The sequence below is a fragment of the Rana temporaria genome, chromosome 7 (genome assembly GCF_905171775.1).
Source record: "Rana temporaria chromosome 7, aRanTem1.1, whole genome shotgun sequence".
Classification (NCBI taxonomy): domain Eukaryota; kingdom Metazoa; phylum Chordata; class Amphibia; order Anura; family Ranidae; genus Rana; species Rana temporaria.
Window position 1 is genome coordinate 156941381 of NC_053495.1, and position 20540 is coordinate 156961920.

At 45.3% G+C, this 20540-nt stretch overlaps 1 protein-coding gene across 15 annotated transcripts; it reads right to left on the reverse strand.

Annotated features, from left to right (window-relative positions):
• Positions 1 to 763: 763 nt before the first annotated feature.
• Positions 764 to 19126, reverse strand: TOR1AIP2 (torsin 1A interacting protein 2). Of its 15 annotated transcripts, none has more exons than XM_040360220.1 (4): positions 9433 to 9474; positions 5394 to 6101; positions 4730 to 5309; positions 764 to 1956 (listed from the first exon to the last, which is right to left on the reverse strand). In XM_040360220.1, the coding sequence occupies exons 2-4, from the start codon at positions 5817 to 5819 to the stop codon at positions 1199 to 1201; spliced, it is 1764 nt and encodes a 587-aa protein (XP_040216154.1). In that variant the 5' UTR covers positions 5820 to 6101; positions 9433 to 9474; the 3' UTR covers positions 764 to 1198. The 15 variants fall into 15 exon arrangements, with proteins under 15 accessions (XP_040216154.1, XP_040216161.1, XP_040216160.1 ...); XM_040360227.1 differs by having other exon boundaries at positions 4730 to 4842; positions 5392 to 6101; XM_040360226.1 differs by having other exon boundaries at positions 4730 to 4812; positions 5362 to 6101.
• Between the last annotated feature and the right edge of the window lie 1414 nt (positions 19127 to 20540).

Here is a 20540-nt window from a genome sequence, read left to right on the forward strand (position 1 = left end):
TATATATATATATATATATATATATATATATATATATATATATAATTTTTGGGGGTTCTAAGAAATTTTCTGGCAAAATACTGATTGTTATTGTAAACAATACTTTAACCACTTGAAGACCAGGCCTTTTCTGACACTTTTTAAAACAGGAGAATAGGACAACCAGACTGGGCAATGTTAATCCTATTAGATTTTTTTTTTTTTACTTTTTCCCTATAGCTCCACTTTTCCACTTCAAGGTGCATGCACGTGTGTGTGTGTGTGTAGGGGGGGGGGGGGGGGTTGTTGGGATAGCAGAGTTGTGCCTACATACTTTGTACTACAAGGTGTCCCTTTTTTCCCCCCTATCTCGGAAAGTTAGACCCCATGTACATGGGACGCTTTTAGGCAGTTGCGTTTAACGGCGTTTCTTTGAAAGCAAAAAAATGGGTTCAAAAGCTGAAGATTTCCACGTTTCAGACGCTAAACGCGGTAACCCGCGTTTTGCAGCGTTTCATTTATAGGCATTTTTCGTAATTTAAAAAAAAATTACATTTTTATTTTTTTTAAACGCTTCTAGAACGCAAACGCAGCAAAACTGATGTTTTAAACGTGGGTTACTAAGTGTCAAGTTTAATTATTTAGGAGCAGTTGTACAAACGTCCCGTGTGCATTTCTTTTGGACAAGTGCAAACTAAAGACAAGTATTACCTACAAACATATCCATCTCAAAGAAGAAATGTGTGTTCATATTGGAATAGTGTTCTAATGTATAAGATACAAGCTGTTTACAACAATGTCATTTATTTTGCAGCTTTTGGTCCGTCTCCTATATCATTAGACATCTTCTTGGTAAAATATGACAGAATAATTTTTCCAAAATAAAATCAGATAAAAAAGTTCTGGGCAATAAATCAAATAGGAACTTTAAAAATGTAATAGTGTGTGATTTGAATGCCACATCTGCATCCTGAATTCCACTTTAATTAGAAGTCAAGCTGGTCGATTCGATGATACTATAATGGTTTGCAAGGTATGGGTTACAACAGATGGGCTTCCAATTTAGGTGACAGTCTTTTAAAATAATAATAAGGCACAATTTTATTAAAAGAATATCCCAGTGCAATATATGGGAATAAGGTAAGTTAATCAATGAAAGGCTTTCAGTTCTGATTAGCGCAACATTGCATATTGTCTTCGGCAATCTTTTATTCTAATCTCATTCATGATCAAAAGGACAGTTGCCAGTTTCTATTCTTTCAACTGGAAGTACAGGTAGAACGAGGTGAGAAATGCGGCTCCACACCCCACTCAGCTTATCACTATCCATCTCCTGATTTGATCTTACGGAGTGAACAAACTGCTGCCACAGGAAGTCCCGGACTTTTTCTTCCAACTCTGGGAGAGGAGTGTCTGGCTCAAGTGATGAATCCTCCAGTAATACAGTGAACACAAGTGCCACGTTCTTGTATGCAGCATTTTCGTGATCACAGTACTTGAAAAAGATGAGCAAGGAGCCAGGAGGCAAAGTTTCTAAATTATTTAATACCGCTGCCCGATTTTCAGTCTCGAATCCTGCGCTTAGTTGTTCATCTATATTGAGTTTTGCAGTACTGGCGTCATATTGGGCTTGAGATGGACCATGGATCAACAACCAACTGGAATTTAGGGCAACAGCATAGGTTTGTGCTAGACCACTACCTAAACATTGTAAAGTGCGTTTGGCGTCTTGGGCTGCAGTGAGGATGATCATAGCGGGTTCATCAGGATGAGATTTGTTGAGATGATTGGTCAGCATTTTTCCACTTCTTAACCACAACTTGTCATTCTGTTCAGGAAAATCTTTCTGGAGTCTTTTAAACTCACCCTGAAAAATCTGAAGTACTGATCTGGAGTCTAAAGTCTGTGGTCCGCCGAATGGATTGGCACACATAGCAAAGCCAATAGCAATAAGAAGAACAACAACCGCTGCACCAACTGCAATAAAAACAAAGACACCATGACACCAGTGCTGCAACAAATAGACAACACAATTCCCTATAGGTCCTATAATTCAGGCTGGATGGAGAGAATTATATTTCAAAACGTGAAGACTAGTGTCTCAGTTCATTATAAAGTAATGAAATAGGACTGGTCATCTTTCGAAATGGAACTTTTTACATGGTAAGAAAGACCCAGTCATTTTTTATTTTTTAAATCTTGAACATAAAACCTACAGTTGCCACATAATGCCAGTGAAAGTTGTATCCAATGTCCATTATGTGGGTGGAGTTTGTCCCCTTTCACAAGGTCTGCCTGTCCATTTTTCAGAGGGACCCAACCGCACCCCACATTCTCCTCCAAATGCCCCGTACACACAATCAAATTCCGACAAGATTTTTTCTGACGGAATGTTGGCTCAAACTTGTGTTGCATACACGCGGTCACACAAGTCTTGTCTGAAATTACGACAGTCTAGAACGCGGTGACGTACGACGAGTCGAGATCAATGAAGTTCAATAGGCAGTTTGGCTCTTCTGCTTGATTCGGAGCATGCGTGTTTTTTTGCGTGTCGGAAATTCTGACAGAAAATGTTGGATGGACTATCCGACTTTTTTTGACGGAAAATTCTATTGTGTGTACAGGGCATATGAGTAGCCAGATGTAAACTGACTTTTGTCCATTTACACCCAGGTGCCTACTATCCAGCAAGAACAAATGGAAGGGGGATCTGTTCCCCATCTGTCAGATGGGATGGCAGTCGGGTGTAAACAGACAGCAGATGTGTTTAAATTCGACTGTCCATAGAGTAGACATGAACATGTCATCTGCCTGCTTAGCAGGGGATCAGCGGACAAATCCCGTTGAGCAAGCAAATCACATCCGGAGTCCCCCCTGTGTAAAAGGGGCCTTAAATACCCTGTACAGTGGAACCTCGGATAGCGAGTGTTGTCTCGCAAAACGAGCAGGATTCAGGCCAAAGCGGTGTGCAGTACCACTTTTTGCCTGAGGTGGGGGGTGCCGGTCGGCACCATTTGGAAATGCACGGAAAGGCCCGAGGACAGTTCGGCTGACCTTGGCAAGGCTCGTGAACGAAGGTCCGCCTAACTGTCCTCAGGCCTTTCTGGACGTTTCCAAGGCTCACCGGCACCCCCACCGTTCTGTGAGCGAACATAATTTCAGGAGTTCCCCGAGACAAGGGTTCCTCCAAGGTAAAAAAGGCTGAGAAGCCCTGGTCTAACCAAATCCAGTTACTATGTGATGCCAAGTCTCAAAAAGTAAACAAAAAAATCTTCCTTTACCGTCTACTGACTGAGCCAAATCCTCCCAAAATACTGCAGATCATAGTGGAAGGGGTTTCGGCAACAGAGGCAGTGCTGTCAATCCAGAAGGTGGGCAGGACTAGGTATGGCCAGCTACTAATTAACAAGCTACAGCAGTGACTATGCTGATAGATACATCATCCTTAACTCACTGTAGTGCAAGCAGCACAGCCTACATGTGAGTGGCAGCTCTGCTCTGAATTAAAAAATAGTGCAGCATTGTTGAAACACTAGTTCCGGCCACAATTTCACTTTTTAAATATAAATACCCCTGTAATACACAAGCTTAATGTATTCTAGTAAAGTTAGTCTGTAAACTAAGGTCCGTTTTGTTAGGTTGTTACAGCAATTAGACACTTTATAAAATAGAAATTGACTGAGGCCATCTTAAGTGTGGGCATCATGAAGCCAGACTGTATGACTTCCTGGATTTCAGCCTTGCAGATCTCGCACATGCTCAGTCCTGCACAAGCAGTGTAATAGGTTTCAGATCAGGTTTCAGCACCTGTACTGTCCAAGTCACATGATTCTTCGAGACTGGGGCGTGCACAGACTCCTGGAAAGTTACACCCACTACATTCCCAGGAGTCTGTGCGGTGAAGCTTAAGCACCTAGGTGCAGGAAGAGGGAAGATTAATTATTCTGCCTAGCAACAACACTTTGAAGGCATCTAAAAAAAAATAAAAAAAAAATCTTAAAACTACTGATGTAATGTTATATTTATGGGTGGAACTCCACTTTAAGGAAGGTGCATTAGGTGGACTGGCAGCTTCAATGGTTATTTCAGGGACTTTTTTTTTAGTGGTTAAAGTGGCTGTAAACCCTCACATATACTCAGTGAAGTGAACAGCCTCACATAATACACAGAGATGAAACAAATTACCCTACATAGGTTTTACATGTATAGCTGCTGTCTTCAGCTTTATATACTGTTTATAAAGTAAACATCTTGTTAGAATTTCCTGTTCCAGCAGGGGGAGGGGAGTCTTGTCATACACTGTGAGACAGCTGATTGGAGGAAAGGCACACACCCCCCTCCACAAAGGCAGAGACTTGCAGAGCTGTGCTGTGAATTGACCAGCTGTCTGCTAATCTATTTATAGCACCCGCTCTGACACAAATTTCAGGCTGATTTTATCACTTGTCAGAAGTTATCATGCCAATAACAGAAGAATGGAGCAGGAGAAAGCCACTGGATTTAGGGCTTTGGAGAGAGAGATGAGAGAAAAATACAGATATATGTGCCCAGCTCAAATTTCATGAATCGGGTTTACATCCACTTTAATGTAAAACTACAAAGTGAAAATTCACCTATAATCAAGTACTGCAGCACATTTTTTATTTATTTTTTAGTCCATAGTTATACTTTATTATAATTTTTCTGTATCATTAGCAACTAATACTAGCAACATAACTGAATTTTAAATATAAAATGAACAAACATATACTTTTACCTCGTGTCCACAGCTTCTCCACCACTGCATGCTCCGTCTTCTCTGGCAACGCCCTCTGCCTCACCGCCTCCTGCAACATATTCTTCTCCGGCAACACACTCGTCTCCGCTGGCAACCTACTCTTCTCCGGCAACACACTCGTCTCCACCCCCGCTGGCAACATATTCTTCTCCGGCAACACACTCGTCTCCGCTGGCAACCTACTCTTCTCCGGCAACACACTCGTCTCCACCCCCGCTGGCAACATATTCTTCTCCGGCAACACACTCGTCTCCGCTGGCAACCTACTCTTCTCCAGCAACACACTCGTCTCCGCCCCTGCTGGCAACATATTCTTCTCCGGCAACACACTCGTCTCCGCTGGCAACCTACTCTTCTCCAGCAACACACTCGTCTCCATCCCCGCAGGCAACATATTCTTCTCCGGCAACACACTCGTCTCCATCCCCGCAGGCAACATATTCTTCTCCGGCAACACACTCGTCTCCGCCCCCGCTGGCAACATATTCTTCTCCAGCAACACACTCGTCTCCGCTGGCAACCTACTCTTCTCCGGCAACACACTCGTCTCCACCCCCGCTGGCAACATATTCTTCTCCGGCAACACACTCGTCTCCGCTGGCAACCTACTCTTCTCCGGCAACACACTCGTCTCCACCCCCGCTGGCAACATATTCTTCTCCGGCAACACACTCGTCTCCGCCCCCGCTGGCAACGCACTCTTCCCTGCTTCCTCTGGCAATGTACTCTTCTCTGTCTCCGACAGAAATTCATACATCTCCACCTCCCCTGGCAAGGCACTCTTCGCCACTTTCCCCGACAATGCACTCTTCTCCACTGCGCTCTGCTGCTCCACACTTGGCTCCAAGTCTACACCCGTGTCCTCCATTGGCTCCTTCAGGTCTTCCCTCGTCTGATCTACTGTAGACTTCTCCAGATTCCGTTCCAAACTCATCTGTTGTCTCTTGCTTTCTTCTTTGGAAGTGTCACTGTCTTTGAATTCTGCATTGATGCTCGATTCTGAAGGGACATTTTCGCTGTCCACAATTTGAGATTTTTTGTTTTCTTGTTTTTGGTCAGACATACTGAAAGGTTAATGTGTCACAGCTGAGAATCCTATGTGCATTTGTTTTTGAACTGAGTTAGTGGCTTCATTAGATGTGAGCTTAGTGATTATTCTTAATGTTATTCACATTTAAACTTATCTTTTTCCAAAAATGTTTGATTACATCACTGAAAGGCACTTTCTGGAGGTTGCGTTTATTCTACAAAGTTCCAAGAACAACGTAAAGGTTTAGGTTCTGTATAGTTTCTCCAATCTGGATGATCCTCGTGTGAGTAAAATCAATCATACACTGATCAATATCTGTTAGGGAAAACAATGAAAACTTCATGTGAGAGGCAATGTAGTGATACGAATTAATGATAGATTCGAGTCTAGTGCAATAATAGCATACTGTACACTGACTACCATAACAGCAACGGTTTGAGTTAATTTACTAAAATTGGAGGGTGCAAAATCTGGTGCAGCTCAGCAGAGAAACCATTTTCCAGGTTTTTTTTCTGAAGTTAGAAGCCGATTGGCTACCTGTACCTTTTATTTATTTTCTAATCACTTTTATTCCTATTACAAGGAATATAAACATTCCTTTTACCAGAAATGTGGATGAAAGGTCCTCTTTATGGAGAGATCTGGAGTTAAGACACAAAATCTCTCCTTTAACCACTTAAGACCCGGACCAATATGTAGGTTAAAGGAGTTGTGAAAAATGTTTTTACTTTACCTTAATGCAATCTATGCATTAAGGTGAAAAAACATCTGATGCTGTCGGCCCCCCAGCCCCCATTATACTTACCTGACCCCTCGAAAGTTCTGCACTCGGTCCCGAGATCCTCTTTGCCGCTCAGCCTGGCAACTGATTTCCTAGAGTGGATGGATTGAGAGCAGCGCAGCCATTGGCTGGCGCTGCTGTCAATCACATCCAGTGACGCGGCGCGCCGAGGGGCGGTGTTGAGTGATACAGTGAGTGGAACTGGACGGGTCCTTTAGCTGCCTAAAAGGTCCGGGTCTTAAAGGGTTAGTAAAGGAAATGTTTTTTTCCTTTAACCACTTAAGGACCTTGCCCCTTTTTGCGATTCGGCACTGCTTCGCTTTAACTGACAATTGCGCGGTCGTGCGACGTGGCTCCCAAACAAAATTGACATCCTTTTTTCCCCCCACAAATAGAGCTTTATTTTGGTGGCATTTGATCACCTCTTCGTTATTTTTTTTATTTTTTTTGTGCTATAAAACAAAAATAGAGCGACAATTTAGAATAAAAAAAACACAATATTTTTTACTTTTTGCTATAATAAATAATCCCCCCCCCCCCCAAAAAAAAAAATATATAAAAAAAAATTTCTTTCCTCAGTTTAGGCAGATACGTATTCTTCTATATTTTTTTTTTTACCAAAAATATCGCAAAAAGTGTTTGATTGGTTTGCGCAAAAGTTATAGCGTCTACAAAATGGGGGATAGTTTTATGGCATTTTTATAAACAATATTTTTTACTAGTAATGGCAGCGATCAGTGATTTTTATCGTGACTGCGACATTATGGCGGACACTTTTGACACATTTTTGGGACCATTGTGATTTTTACAGCAATCAGAGCTATAAAAAATGCACCGATTACTGTAAAAATGACAATGGCAGTGAAGGAGTTAACCTGTAGGTGGTTAAGTGTGGCCGGCAAAGAACTGTACCCGCAATCAGCAGATCATGGGTGCAATGTCAGGCTCCAGCACAGTCTTCCTCCAGCTTTGTATCCCAAGCTCTGTATGAGCTGTCTGTTACAAAGCTACAGGAAGCTAGAATGATCTATGGGCGTGCTGATCAGTGTGCTTGCAATTTATTGATACTAGAAGTCCGTCTGCTGCAGTGGCACATTCTCTGTAAATGAATGACAAGGCAGAACCCCGCCCCCGGTCCAGGGGGAGAATTGTGGCCGGGAAACTTAGGCCTGCAGAATGCCGCAGCCTCAATTACCGGCCAACGCAATGGCGCGGCGGGGGAACACGGAGACACAGGATACCCCATCCTGTGTCTCCATGCGCCCCCACCTCCCCCGCCGTGCAATCGCAGCGGGCCAGTAATTGAGGCCACAGCTTTGCGGCCTTCTGCAGGCCTAAGCTTCCTTCTGTGATCTGGCGCCATCTTGTGGTGGCCATTCGCATGACAAGTAAACAGCAATCCAGCAATTCTAATGGAGCTTCCCCAGTGTTTTCACTTCCATCTCCTTCCCTCTAATTAGAGCCCCCAAACATTATATATATATTTTTTTCTAACACCCTAGAGAATAAAATTGCGGTCGCTGCAATACTTTGTCACACCGTATTTGCGCAGCGGTCTTACAAGCGCACTTTTTTGGGGGAAAAAAACACACTTTTTTTTAATTAAAAAATAAGACAACAGTAAAGTTATCACAATTTTTTTTTATATTGTGAAAGATAATGTTATGCCGAGTAAATTGATACCCAACATGTCACGCTACAAAATTGCGTCCCCTGCACGTGGAATGCCGACTTTTACCCTTTAAAATCTCCAAAGGCGACGTTTAAAAAATTCTACAAGTTGCATGTTTTGAGTTACAGAAGAGGTCTAGAGCTAGAATTATTGCTCTCGCTCTAACGATTGCAGCGATACCTCACATGTGAGGTTTGAATACCGTTTACATATGCGGGCGCTACTCACGTATGTGTTCGCTTCTGCGCGCGAGCTTGGCGGGACGGGACACGTTTTCTGGCTCCTAACTTTTTTAGCTGGCTCCTAGATTCCAAGCAAAGCTGTCAAACCCTGCCTTAGAGTGTCACTAGCCCACATTCTAAAGAACTATCAATAAATGGTGTATTACATGCTGTTCATACTCAGTCACTGAGATTCATTTTCTGTAAAAAATCTGGTTGATCCTGCTGCTATCCATCTCCACCTTCTGTTCACATCCCCAATTCAGCTAGGGATTTTGCAGCCGTGGTGGCAACTTTGCACATGCTCAGTTTTCTATGCCGAGCATTTCCTCCCCATCACATCTGAGCAGCCCATGTGACTATAGAGTCACACATGTGGGGGTATACACAGTGGTAAATAACAGCCCACTAACCAGCTAAAAACAATGGGTTTGGGATTTTACATGTAAATTAATAGAGACTTCACCTCCCTCTTATTCTAAGACACAGGGGGGGGGGGGGGGGTGACAGCAAAAATCTGCCCACACAATTTTATTGACAAAAAATAATAAAGATTTGATTTCAAATATATATTTGTATGACAATTTAAAACGGTTTATTGATATTAATAATTTTTACTCTGTATATGCCAATGGCCGTTTTTTATTTTGGACATGTGACCAGTAACAGGACTAGAAGCTTCTCCTGCTTATGTTTCTCTGCAGACAGGCTGGGAATAATCTGGGTCATGTGACAGTGGTATATTGATTAGGAAAAAAGGTACTTAGATGTTTTATTTTACTTAAAGTGGTTGTAAACCCTCACATATATCCAGTGAAGTGAACAGCCTCAGGTGATACACATAGATGATACAAATCTTCCAAAATATTTTTTTCTTGTATATCTGCAGTCTTCCACTCGCTACACCAGGGGTAGGCAACCTTAAAGGGTCACTGAAGGAATTTTTTTTTTTAGCTAAATAGCTTCCTTTACCTTACTGCAGTCCTGGTTTCATGTCCTCATTGTTCGCTTTTGCTCTGATGTTGCTGTAATTCTGCTCTGTTGTGGACACTTCCTGGTTGTCTGTTTCCTGATAAAAAAGTAATGGGAGACTTTAGTTTCGTTTTCCTAGCCATGACTCTCTATGGCACTGTCCAGCACAGAGGCTTGAAATAACATGCAAAGACTAAACTAGTTTCAGTTTCGTTTTTGCATCTAGGAGGCACATTATATGATTGCTTTTTATCTATTTTTAATCGTTTTTAAAAGGAATCAGTTAACTATTATGTCTCTATACCCTGTAAACAGTCATTTCAGCAAAAAAAATGTTTTTCCTTTAGTGATCCTTTAAAGAGGTGGAAATCTACCCGAACATAGAAGTCAAAGATCACTGGGCACAGTGTCGCCTCCTCACACCCTATTTAAGCCTCCAATTGCCGTTCTACCATGCCGCAATCAAGTGCAGTGCGCGGCAATCATGCGTTTAAAATCGGGTGAGGCTGAGGCAGCAGCCAAAGGTGTACAAATGCTACAGCAGGAATTAAACCCCCTGCTGCTTTGGTTGGTGCTACCATCTGCCAATCGCGACAATCAAGTAAATGGGGCCACTCTGCAAGCGCACCACAACGGCTGTACTGCACAAGATTGCATGGCATTTACAGAGTGGTCTCATTCATTTGAAAGGGTCATGTTTGGCAGGTGCTACACCCACCAACCATGACAAGGCATAGAACCCCTGCTGCAGCTGTGACAGGTGTACACCTCTGGCCACTACAGCTACAGGGGGTGCGTTTGGGGCGGGGGATGGTAAAAACACCACCACCCAATCTGAAAATATTAATTAATCCTTATTGTTCTGAGCCCCCTATAACGCTGCTGAGTTAGCTGTGCTTTGCCATAGACTTCCATTATATCCTGCCGGTGTGGTGCACTTTCTGAAAGCACACCAAAACTTCTGCATTCAGGATGGGACAGGAGCCAGTGCTACAGAGGAGGCATCAGCTTATGCCGCTCTTGCTCCCTACTATAACTTCAACTTTACAAGTAGTCCCTCTGCATTGCACTCTGATGCTCTGCAATGGTGGTTCAGCAATCTACCAGTCACCTGTCCACGATCTACATGTTGCTGACCCCCGCTCTACACCCTTTTAAAAGTGCAGATCATGTCAACCACTTGTTTCCTTTTTGTCCCCAAGTTAACCACTTGCTGCCAAATCACGTACCTGTATGTCATTTGGCTTCAAGTGGTTGTACTGGAGTGATGCCTGCAGCTCTCTTGTAAAAACATCCGATGCGGCTAAGCAGCTGCTTGGCTGTTATTACAAGCAGCAAGATGGGACGTCCCCCCTCCCACCACTCGCTCAGGCTCTCCTGTCGCACCGGGAGACCAGAGCGACTAGCCGGCACGTCCGCCCGCTGGCCGGAGACCAAAACAAAGCCAGAATCAGCTTTGATTGGGTCTCAGATATGGTAACCCTGAAGCGACATCATGACATCACTTCTTTACTTGGGAACCAACGGTGCCAGTTTTCAAAAATTTTAAGTATTCAAAAAAGCAGATCATGGCGTTTTAAATACTTTCAAGTGGAGAAAGCGCAGAAGCGAATGCATATGTAAACAGTGTTCAAACCACACATGTGAGGTATCACCGAGATTGTTAGAGCGAGAGCAATAATTCTAGCGCAAGACCTCCTCTGTAACTCAAACACAGAACCGTACATTTTTTAAGTTTTTGAAGTACTGTCGTTTGTTGCCATTCCACGAGTGGGTGCAATTTGAAAACATGACATGTTAGCTATCTATTTACTTGTTGTAACATCATCTTTCACATTATACAAAAAAATTGGGCTAACTTTAGTGTGTTTTTTTTTATTCAATAAAGTGTATTTTTCCCCAAATAAATTTAATTTCATAGACTGCTGCGCAAATACAGTGTGACATAAATATTGCAACAACCGCCATTTTATTCTATAGGGTTCCTGCTATAAAAAAAAAAAAAAAAAGAAGATATAAAATTTTCTAGCAAAAATACTGGATTCGAACTTTTAAGCAACACATGTCATTAAAAAAAAAAAAAAAAAAAAAGAGAGAGAAAGCCTGATCTTCAAGTGGTTAAAAAAAAAATCTTTCTTGCTCAGCTCCCTCCCCGACACAAATTTTTAGCTCATGTATCTCATATATCGGAAAACTTGTCAGAAGTGAGTCATGCTGATAACAGAGGAATGAAGCACCAGAGAGAAAACCCCTTAGAGCTTTGAAGAGAGACAAGTAAAACAATACAGACATGTGTGCTTTGCTAGAATTCCATGACTGGGGTTTACAACCACTTTAAAATAATTACACTGCCATCAACATGCAGAAATAGAAGGGACAATGTAAATTAATTAACTCTGCAATCGGTAAAGCTCATGCTTCCTGATGATTGGAGATCGCCATCTGCACCATGGGTTACTCTCTGCTTAAATGAGTCCGTTCCCCTTTTCAGAAACAATGACAAGATGAACATTCTACATGACTATACCCCCCCCCCCCCCCAGTCTGCGCTGTACTTACCTCTGTGGGTGATGAGCTGTGTCGGTGGCCATGAAGCTAGTGCATCAGTCTGGGGATCTGAAATGCCTACTTTTCTTCCCTTCTTTCTGTGGAGTTTCCGAGACAGATCAGTTCCCACTCGTCAAAGTGGTCATGTAGCAACTTGGACCATCAGAATCGTTTGGATAGTCCCAGAAGCCCTACCAAAAAAAGGGGAAGAGCAGCAGAGAATTCAAATTCCTGGACCGCTACACTGGTTGCGTGGGCACTTACAGCTCATCGCTCACAGAGGTAAGTATAGCAGGGCCCGGGGGGGGGGGGGGGGTCAGAGGGGTGTGAAGGTATAGAGCAGAGATATGCAATTAGTGGACCTCCAGCTGTTGCAGAACTACAAGTCCCATGAGGCATTGCAAGATTATGACAGCCACAAGCATGACACCCAGAGGCATGATGGGACTTGTAGTTTTACAACAGCTGGAGGTCCGCTAATTGCATATGCCTGGTATAGAGTGTGATAGTTCAGCTTTCATTTTTTTCTGAAAAAGTGAACTTATACTTTAACCACTTCCCGACCTCCTCATGTACATTTACGTCGGCAGAATGGCACGGACAGGCACATCAACGTACCTGTACGTGCCTGCCTAGACGTGGGTGGGGGGTCCGATCGGGACCCCCCCGGTACATGCGGAGGTCGGGTCCGCTCGGGGAGCGATCCGGGACGACGGCGCGGCTATTTGTTTATAGCCGCTCCGTCGTGATCGCTCCCCGGAGCTGAAGAACGGGGAGAGTCGTGTGTAAACACGGCTTCCCCGTGCTTCACTGTGGCGGCGCATCGATCGAGTGATCCCTTTTATTAGGGAGACTCGATCGATGTTGTCAGTCCTACAGCCACACCCCCCTACACTAGTAAACACATACACAGTGATCCCTGAATGTTACAGCGCCCCCTGTGTTTAACTCCCAAACTGCAACTGTCATTTTCACAATAAAGAATGCAATTTAAATGCATTTTTTGCTGTGAAAATGACAATGGTCCCAAAAATGTGTCAAAATTGTCTGAAGTGTCCGCCATAATGTCGCAGTCACGAAAAAAATCGATGATCGCCGCCATTAAGAGTAAAAAAAATAAAAATGCAAAAAAACTATCCCCTATTTTGTAAACGCTATAAATTTTGCGCAAACCAACCGATAAACGATTATTGCGATTTTTTTCACCAAAAATAGGTAGAAGAATACGTATCGGCCTAAATTGAGGGAAAAAAAAAAATTTATATATGTTTTTGGGGGATATTTATTACAGCAAAAAGTAAAAAATATTGAATTTTTTTTCAAAATTGTCGCTCTATTTTTGTTTATAGCGCAAAAAATAAAAACCTCAGAGGTGATCAAATGCCACCAAAAGAAAGCTGTATTTGTGGGGAAAAAAGGACGCCAAATTTGTTTGGGAGCCACGTCGCACGACCGCGCAATTGTCTGTTAAAGCGACGCAGTCCCGAACTGTAAAAACCCCTTGGGTCTTTAGCCAGCATATTGGTCCGGGGCTTAAGTGGTTAAAGCAGCAAAGTGAGATCCATGACTGGACAGGAACCAGTCAAGTAGCTGACAGATTATGACTGGCCTCTCCTCCTGGCTTACGGTTTCTATTTTTACGCTACTCTCATTAACTTCTATTGCACACTCCCAAATCCAGTGGAGTAATGCACATTTGAAAAGTACATTACTGTGTTTTAGAAATGTGTACAGTCCTGGCTGCGCCCTTCCAGCAAAAGGTCACTAATATTAGTAGTTAGATAGTTCCCTATCACTAAGTAGTAAATGACTATTATACCATTTATCAGGAAAATGGGTTAAAGGTTATAGGTTGCTCTCTAACTGGTACAATGAGCCACACTGTGTGAATCACCACATTTCTTGTATTTTCACCATTTCAAATGATATACAGGCAGCCCAATAAAGTTCCATGTAGAGCTGCACAATTCATCGTCAAGAATCGTTATCGCAATTTTTTCCCCGTTGCGATCTTGTCAAAGTATTTCCGGATCTTTCTATGCAGAGAATTCTCTCTGCTCTGCTGAAGCCACAGCCGTCAAAAGAAAGGAAGAAAAAATCCCAGCAGTCTGCCAAGTATCACAACATTCTTTAGCAGTGGAACCATGTCTAAACTTTGTAACAATTTGTCCTTTACATCAAAGAAATAGACTTGTGTGTGTAAATGAGAAAAAAGTTTAAAGGATCACTAAAGGAATTTTTTTTTTTTTAGCTAAATTGCTTCCTTTACCTTACTGCAGTACTGGTTTCATGTCCTTATTGTTCGTTTTTGCTTTGAAGTTGCTGTAATTCTGCTGTGATCTCCACACTTCCTGGTTGCCTGTTTCCAGTACTGGGAGCTTTTCACGATGGTCTAAGCTGTCATTACTGTGTGTCTAAAACTTAACAGAACCAATCAGATTCATTTTAAAAACAAAACACTGCCCTGGATTTGTTTGTTTTTTGTTCTGTGTGTCTCTTTAGTTCACAGGAACATGAAACCAGTTTAAAAGTGAAACTAACCAACAGGCACATTATATGATTGATTTGTTATCTATTTGTAATCATTTTTAAAAGGAATCAGTTAACTGTTATGTCTCTATACCCTGTAAACAGTCATTTCAGCAAAAAAATGTTTTCCTTTAGTGACCCTTTAACTGCTTAAACACTAAACCTGTTTCTGTCATTTGTTGGTTTCAAGTTAAAATCATTTTTTTTGCTAGAAAATTACTTAGAACCCCCATACATTATACAGTAGAACCTCGGATTACAAGCATAATCCGTTCCAGGAGAATGCTCGTAATCCAAAGTACTTGCATTACAAAGCGAGTTTGCCCATTGAAGTCAATGGAAACGAAAAAAAATATTTCCGCATTGACTTCAATGGATGCAATACCGCATGCGGCCAGAGGCGGTGGACCCAAGAGAGCCTCGGAAACAGACGAAAAGGCCCGAGGACACTTCGGCTAACCTCGGCAAACCTCGGAAAGACTTCCTACCCGAGATTTGCAGAGGTCAGCCGTGCTGTCCTCTGGCCTTTCCGTGCAAGTCCGAATGGCGCCGTTCGGCTCTGGTGTCGCCCCACCTCAGGCCAAAAGCGGTACTGCACATCACTTTGGCCTGAATCGTGCTCGTTTTGCGAGACAAAACTCACAAACAGAGGCACGATTTTTTTTTTTTAAATACAGTGCACGTATTGTGAAATGCTCGTTACTCGCAATCCAAGGTTCCACTGTATATATTTTTTTTTTTATTATTAGAGACCCTAGGGAATACAATTTTAGAATGTATCATAACAGGGACCCTAAGCAACTCAAGTTCTGTGGCATAGAAAGCATTAACACTGGAGGGGATCACATATGAAAAGGGCTATATCCCAAAACACATGGCGCCTAGAGGGTTAAATGTTGAGATGGACATTAGGTGTTTTATTTCAAATACCTAATATAATCTTGACATCTAGTTGAATGAATACAATTGTCATATTATATATATGTTCTATTGTTCATATTTTCCATGTAGAACCTCAAAAAAATAGCCTCCGTAGAAATTAGTCGTGATGGATATTTTAATATGAATTTGCAGGCTAATTTTCCTAATATTCCTATCATAGTAGGTGGAACATGTGATATATATAATTCCCCAAATCAGCCACTAGATGGCGATAGTATACAGTGAGCTGCTATAGATTAGTATTTTTATATATGAATAACAAATGTCCCCCTAGTTTAAAACAGAAATTGCAGTCTGCTCACATAGCTTGTAAAAAAAACATCTTTGCCATTCTGAAGCTTCCCCCCAACCACTTTGCATATAATTTTATATATACTGTGATTCTGTACTTGCCAAATATGCTGCAGAAATCTCCCTCCACTGAGTCTGGCAGCAACCATTTTAACTGTGGGCAGCTGAAGCTGCTACCTGTTCACTTCCTGGGTTTACACAGACACACACCTCCAGCTCTAATTGGCCCTCTTATAACTCATCCCCCCTCCCTTCCTGGCAAACGATGTCCAGCGGGAGTGGAGATGCGACTCAGTGTACATCTTGCGGCATTTATGCGTTCCTTGATCATCTGATCGAGGGTGAATACTGTTGTGCAAAATGTAAGTATGCGGTTTCCATGGAAGCCCAGGTTCTGAATCTGGGGAAGCAACTGTCAGCACTGAGAAGACTCTCCATACTAAAGGAGAGCCGAGCCGGGAACGTACCTGGCAGGTGCCAGCATAGAGGTGGGTGGAGACAAAGAGGTGCAGGCACCAGTGCAGATTAGATGGGTGACAGTCAGGAAGGGTAGAAGGGAGAGTCAGGGAGGCCGATCCCGGGCTGGAACATCCCAATAAGTATGGCTAATCCCAGGCAGGGAGACATTTCCCGATCTGTGCCGCTATAGACAGAGAAAAGTCTCACTGGCTGAGATTAGCCATGTGCAGTGTCGGCTTCCTGGCGGGATCGGGCATGTGGAATTTGAAACACGCCCAAGCCTATCTCTACTTGGAACACATCTGTGACTTCATGCACAGCCGTCTATGCAAAGTCGCACCTGAACTCACAATTGGCGCAACTACGACAGAGTCGCACAGATCTGTCTGTCGCCAACAAGGTGCGACTTGTCATGTGATTTGAAATTGACAAGTCGCAGCGATGAGACGGGGGGCTGAATGCCCAATCATGCGTGACCGGGGGGGCTGAATCCCCAATCATGCGTGACCGGGGGGGCTGAATCCCCAATCATGCGTGACCGGGGGGGCTGAATCCCCAATCATGCGTGACCGGGGGGGCTGAATCCCCAATCATGCGTGACCGGGGGGGCTGAATCCCAAATCATGCGTGACCGGGGGGCTGAATCCCCAATCATGTGTGACCGGGGGCTGAATCCCCAATCATGTGTGACCGGGATCCGGATCCCCAATCATGCGTGACCGGGGGGGCTGAATCCCCAATCATGCGTGACCGGGGGGGCTGAATCCCCAATCATGCGTGACCGGGGGGGCTGAATCCCCAATCATGCGTGACCGGGGGGGCCGAATCCCCAATCATGCGTGACCGGGGGGGCTGAATCCCAAATCATGCGTGACCGGGGGGCCGAATCCCCAATCATGTGTGACCGGGGGCTGAATCCCCAATCATGTGTGACCGGGATCCGGATCCCCAATCATGCGTGACCGGGGGGGCTGAATCCCCAATCATGCGTGACCGGGGGGGCTGAATCCCCAATCATGCGTGACCGGGGGGGCTGAATCCCCAATCATGCGTGACCGGGGGGGCCGAATCCCCAATCATGCGTGACCGGGGGGGCTGAATCCCAAATCATGCGTGACCGGGGGGCTGAATCCCCAATCATGTGTGACCGGGGGCTGAATCCCCAATCATGTGTGACCGGGATCCGGATCCCCAATCATGCGTGACCGGGGGGGCTGAATCCCCAATCATGCGTGACCGGGGGGGCTGAATCCCCAATCATGCGTGACCGGGGGGGCTGAATCCCCAATCATGCGTGACCGGGGGGGGCTGAATCCCCAATCATGCGTGACCGGGGGGGCTGAATCCCCAATCATGCGTGACCGGGGGGGCTGAATGCCCAATCATGTGTGACCGGGGGCCGAATCCCCAATCATGCGTGACCGGGGGCCGAATCCCCAATCATGTGTGACCGGGGGGGCTGAATCCCCAATCATGCGTGACCGGGGGGGCTGAATCCCCAATCATGCGTGACCGGGGGGGCTGAATCCCCAATCATGCGTGACCGGGGGGGCTGAATCCCCAATCATGCGTGACCGGGGGGGCTGAATCCCCAATCATGCGTGACCGGGGGGGCTGAATCCCCAATCATGCGTGACCGGGGGGGCTGAATCCCCAATCATGCGTGACCGGGGGGGCTGAATCCCCAATCATGCGTGACCGGGGGGGCTGAATCCCAAATCATGCGTGACCGGGGGGCTGAATCCCCAATCATGTGTGACCGGGGGCTGAATCCCCAATCATGTGTGACCGGGATCCGGATCCCCAATCATGCGTGACCGGGGGGGCTGAATCCCAAATCATGCGTGACCGGGGGGCTGAATCCCCAATCATGTGTGACCGGGGGCTGAATCCCCAATCATGTGTGACCGGGATCCGAATCCCCAATCATGCGTGACCGGGGGCCGGATCCCCAATCATGCGTGACCGGGGGGCTGAATCCCCAATCATGCGTGACCGGGGGGGCTGAATCCCCAATCATGCGTGACCGGGGGGCTGGTGTGACCGGGGGGCTGAATCCCCAATCATGTGTGACCGGGGGGGCTGAATCGCCAATCATGTGTGACCGGGGGGGCTGAATCGCCAATCATGTGTGACCGGGGGGGCTGAATCCCCAATCATGTGTGACCGGGGGGGCTGAATCCCCAATCATGTGTGACCGGGGGCTGAATCTCCAATCATGTGTGACCGGGGGGCTGAATCTCCAATCATGTGTGACCGGGGGCCGAATCCCCAATCATGCGTGACCGGGAGCTGAATCCCCAATCATGTGTGACCGGGGGCCGAATCCCCAATCATGTGTGACCGGGAGCTGAATCCCCAATCATGTGTGACCGGGAGCTGAATCCCCAATCATGTGTGACCGGGGGCCGAATCCCCAATCATGCGTGACCGGGGGCTGAATCCCCAATCATGTGTGACCGGGGGGCCGAATCCCCAATCATGTGTGACCGGGGGCTGAATCCCCAATCATGTGTGAGGGAAATGTAAAATATAAATAAATCAGGATTCTTGCTGAAACACGACAAGCTGACTGAAGTAAACCCCCCTCATGTACAAAGCTCAGGGAACAATCTTCTCTACTCCATTAGTAAAGAACATCCTTGTCACCTTGGACAGCTTTAGAAAACAACAAAAGCTGAGAAACGAAACTGAAAGCTACTTTACCCTTCACCCCCCATTAGAATACCCCCTGTGCCTGTCCTCAGTGGAATCCTCCCTCGAATATCTCCAGCTGACAAGGACAGAACATGAAGCTGGGACACTCACCTCAGCTGTAGAGAGGAGAGTTCTGCTCCTCCAACACTTCTCTGTCTCACAGCTCCAATCACTCAGACTTCTCTATTCCCTGTGCAGCACAATAAGCCTTCCCCCGGAAATCTCACCAACTATGGAACGTTCTGCTTGAAGCAATAGTACAGAGAATGCAGGGCGGGTCCAGCAGGGAGAACACTGCCACCTGCAGGTGACTATTCGAAACAGTGCGACTCCAACCATTTAGAACACTTTGCTTTTGATACATAATTAAATAAATAGCTTTGAACTGTTGCGAGTTGTTTTAAGTACTTAGAGCTTATTTAGACTTTCAAAGAAATGTGAGCACCCATTAACGCCCCTAATGTGTTAAAGTGGTTGTAAACCTGAATCTTTGACTTGTACCTATAAGGCAAGTCAAGGGGCGGACTGACAACTCATGGGGCCCCCGGGGAGATAGGAGATTATGGGGCCACACAGTATATACTTACATACAGTATACTGTACATACATAGTATACACATACACAGTATACTGTACATACATAGTATACACACACATACATACATACATACACACAGTATACTGTACATACACCAGTGGCGGCTGGTGCTCAAAATTTTTGGGGGGGCGCAAACGGAAAAAAAAAATTGCAGCCTCACTGTGCCCATCAAATGCAGCCACTGTGCCATCAATTGTCACCACTGTGCCATGCCATCAAACACAGCCACTGTGCCATCAATTGTCACCACTGTACCATGCCATCAAACGCAGCCACTGTGCCATCAATTCGCACCACTGTGCCATGCCATCAAATGCAGTCACTGTGCCATGCCATCAAACGCAGCCACTGTGCCATTAATTTGCACCACTGTGCCATGCCATTAAACACAGCCACTGTGCCATGCCATCAAACGCAGCCACTGTGCCATCAATTGTCACCACTGTGCCATGCCATCAAACGCAGCCACTGTGCCATCAATTGTCACCACTGTGCCCTTTAATTGTCACCACTGTGCCCTTTAATTGTCGCCGCTGTGCCAATTGTCCCCACTGTGCCAATTGTCCCCACTGTGCCCATTGTCCCCACTGTGTCTATTGTAGCCACGGTTGATGTCACTGTGCCCTTTAATTGTCGCCACTGTGCCCATTCATGCTGCTGTGCCAATTGTCCCCATTGTCGCCACTGTGCCTATTGTCGCCACTGTTGATGTCACTGTGCCCTTAATTGTCGCCACTGTGCCCATTAATGCCGCTGTGCCAATTGTCCCCACTGTGCCTATTGTCGCCACTGTGCCCATTGATGTCACTGACTGTGCCCTTCATCGCCGTACCCTGTAAAGTGCCCCTTTCCCCCCCCGCCCGGCACTTACCTTTACTAGAGTCAGCCATCCACGTCCCTCGATGTCTTCTACCACCCTCGATGACTGACAGGCGTCTCAGCCAATCAGGTTACCGATAGCCAGAACCGGCCAACCTGATTGGCTAAGACGCCTGTCAGTCTTATCCAAGGAACGCACCGACCATCTGAATAGAACAGCGGCAGT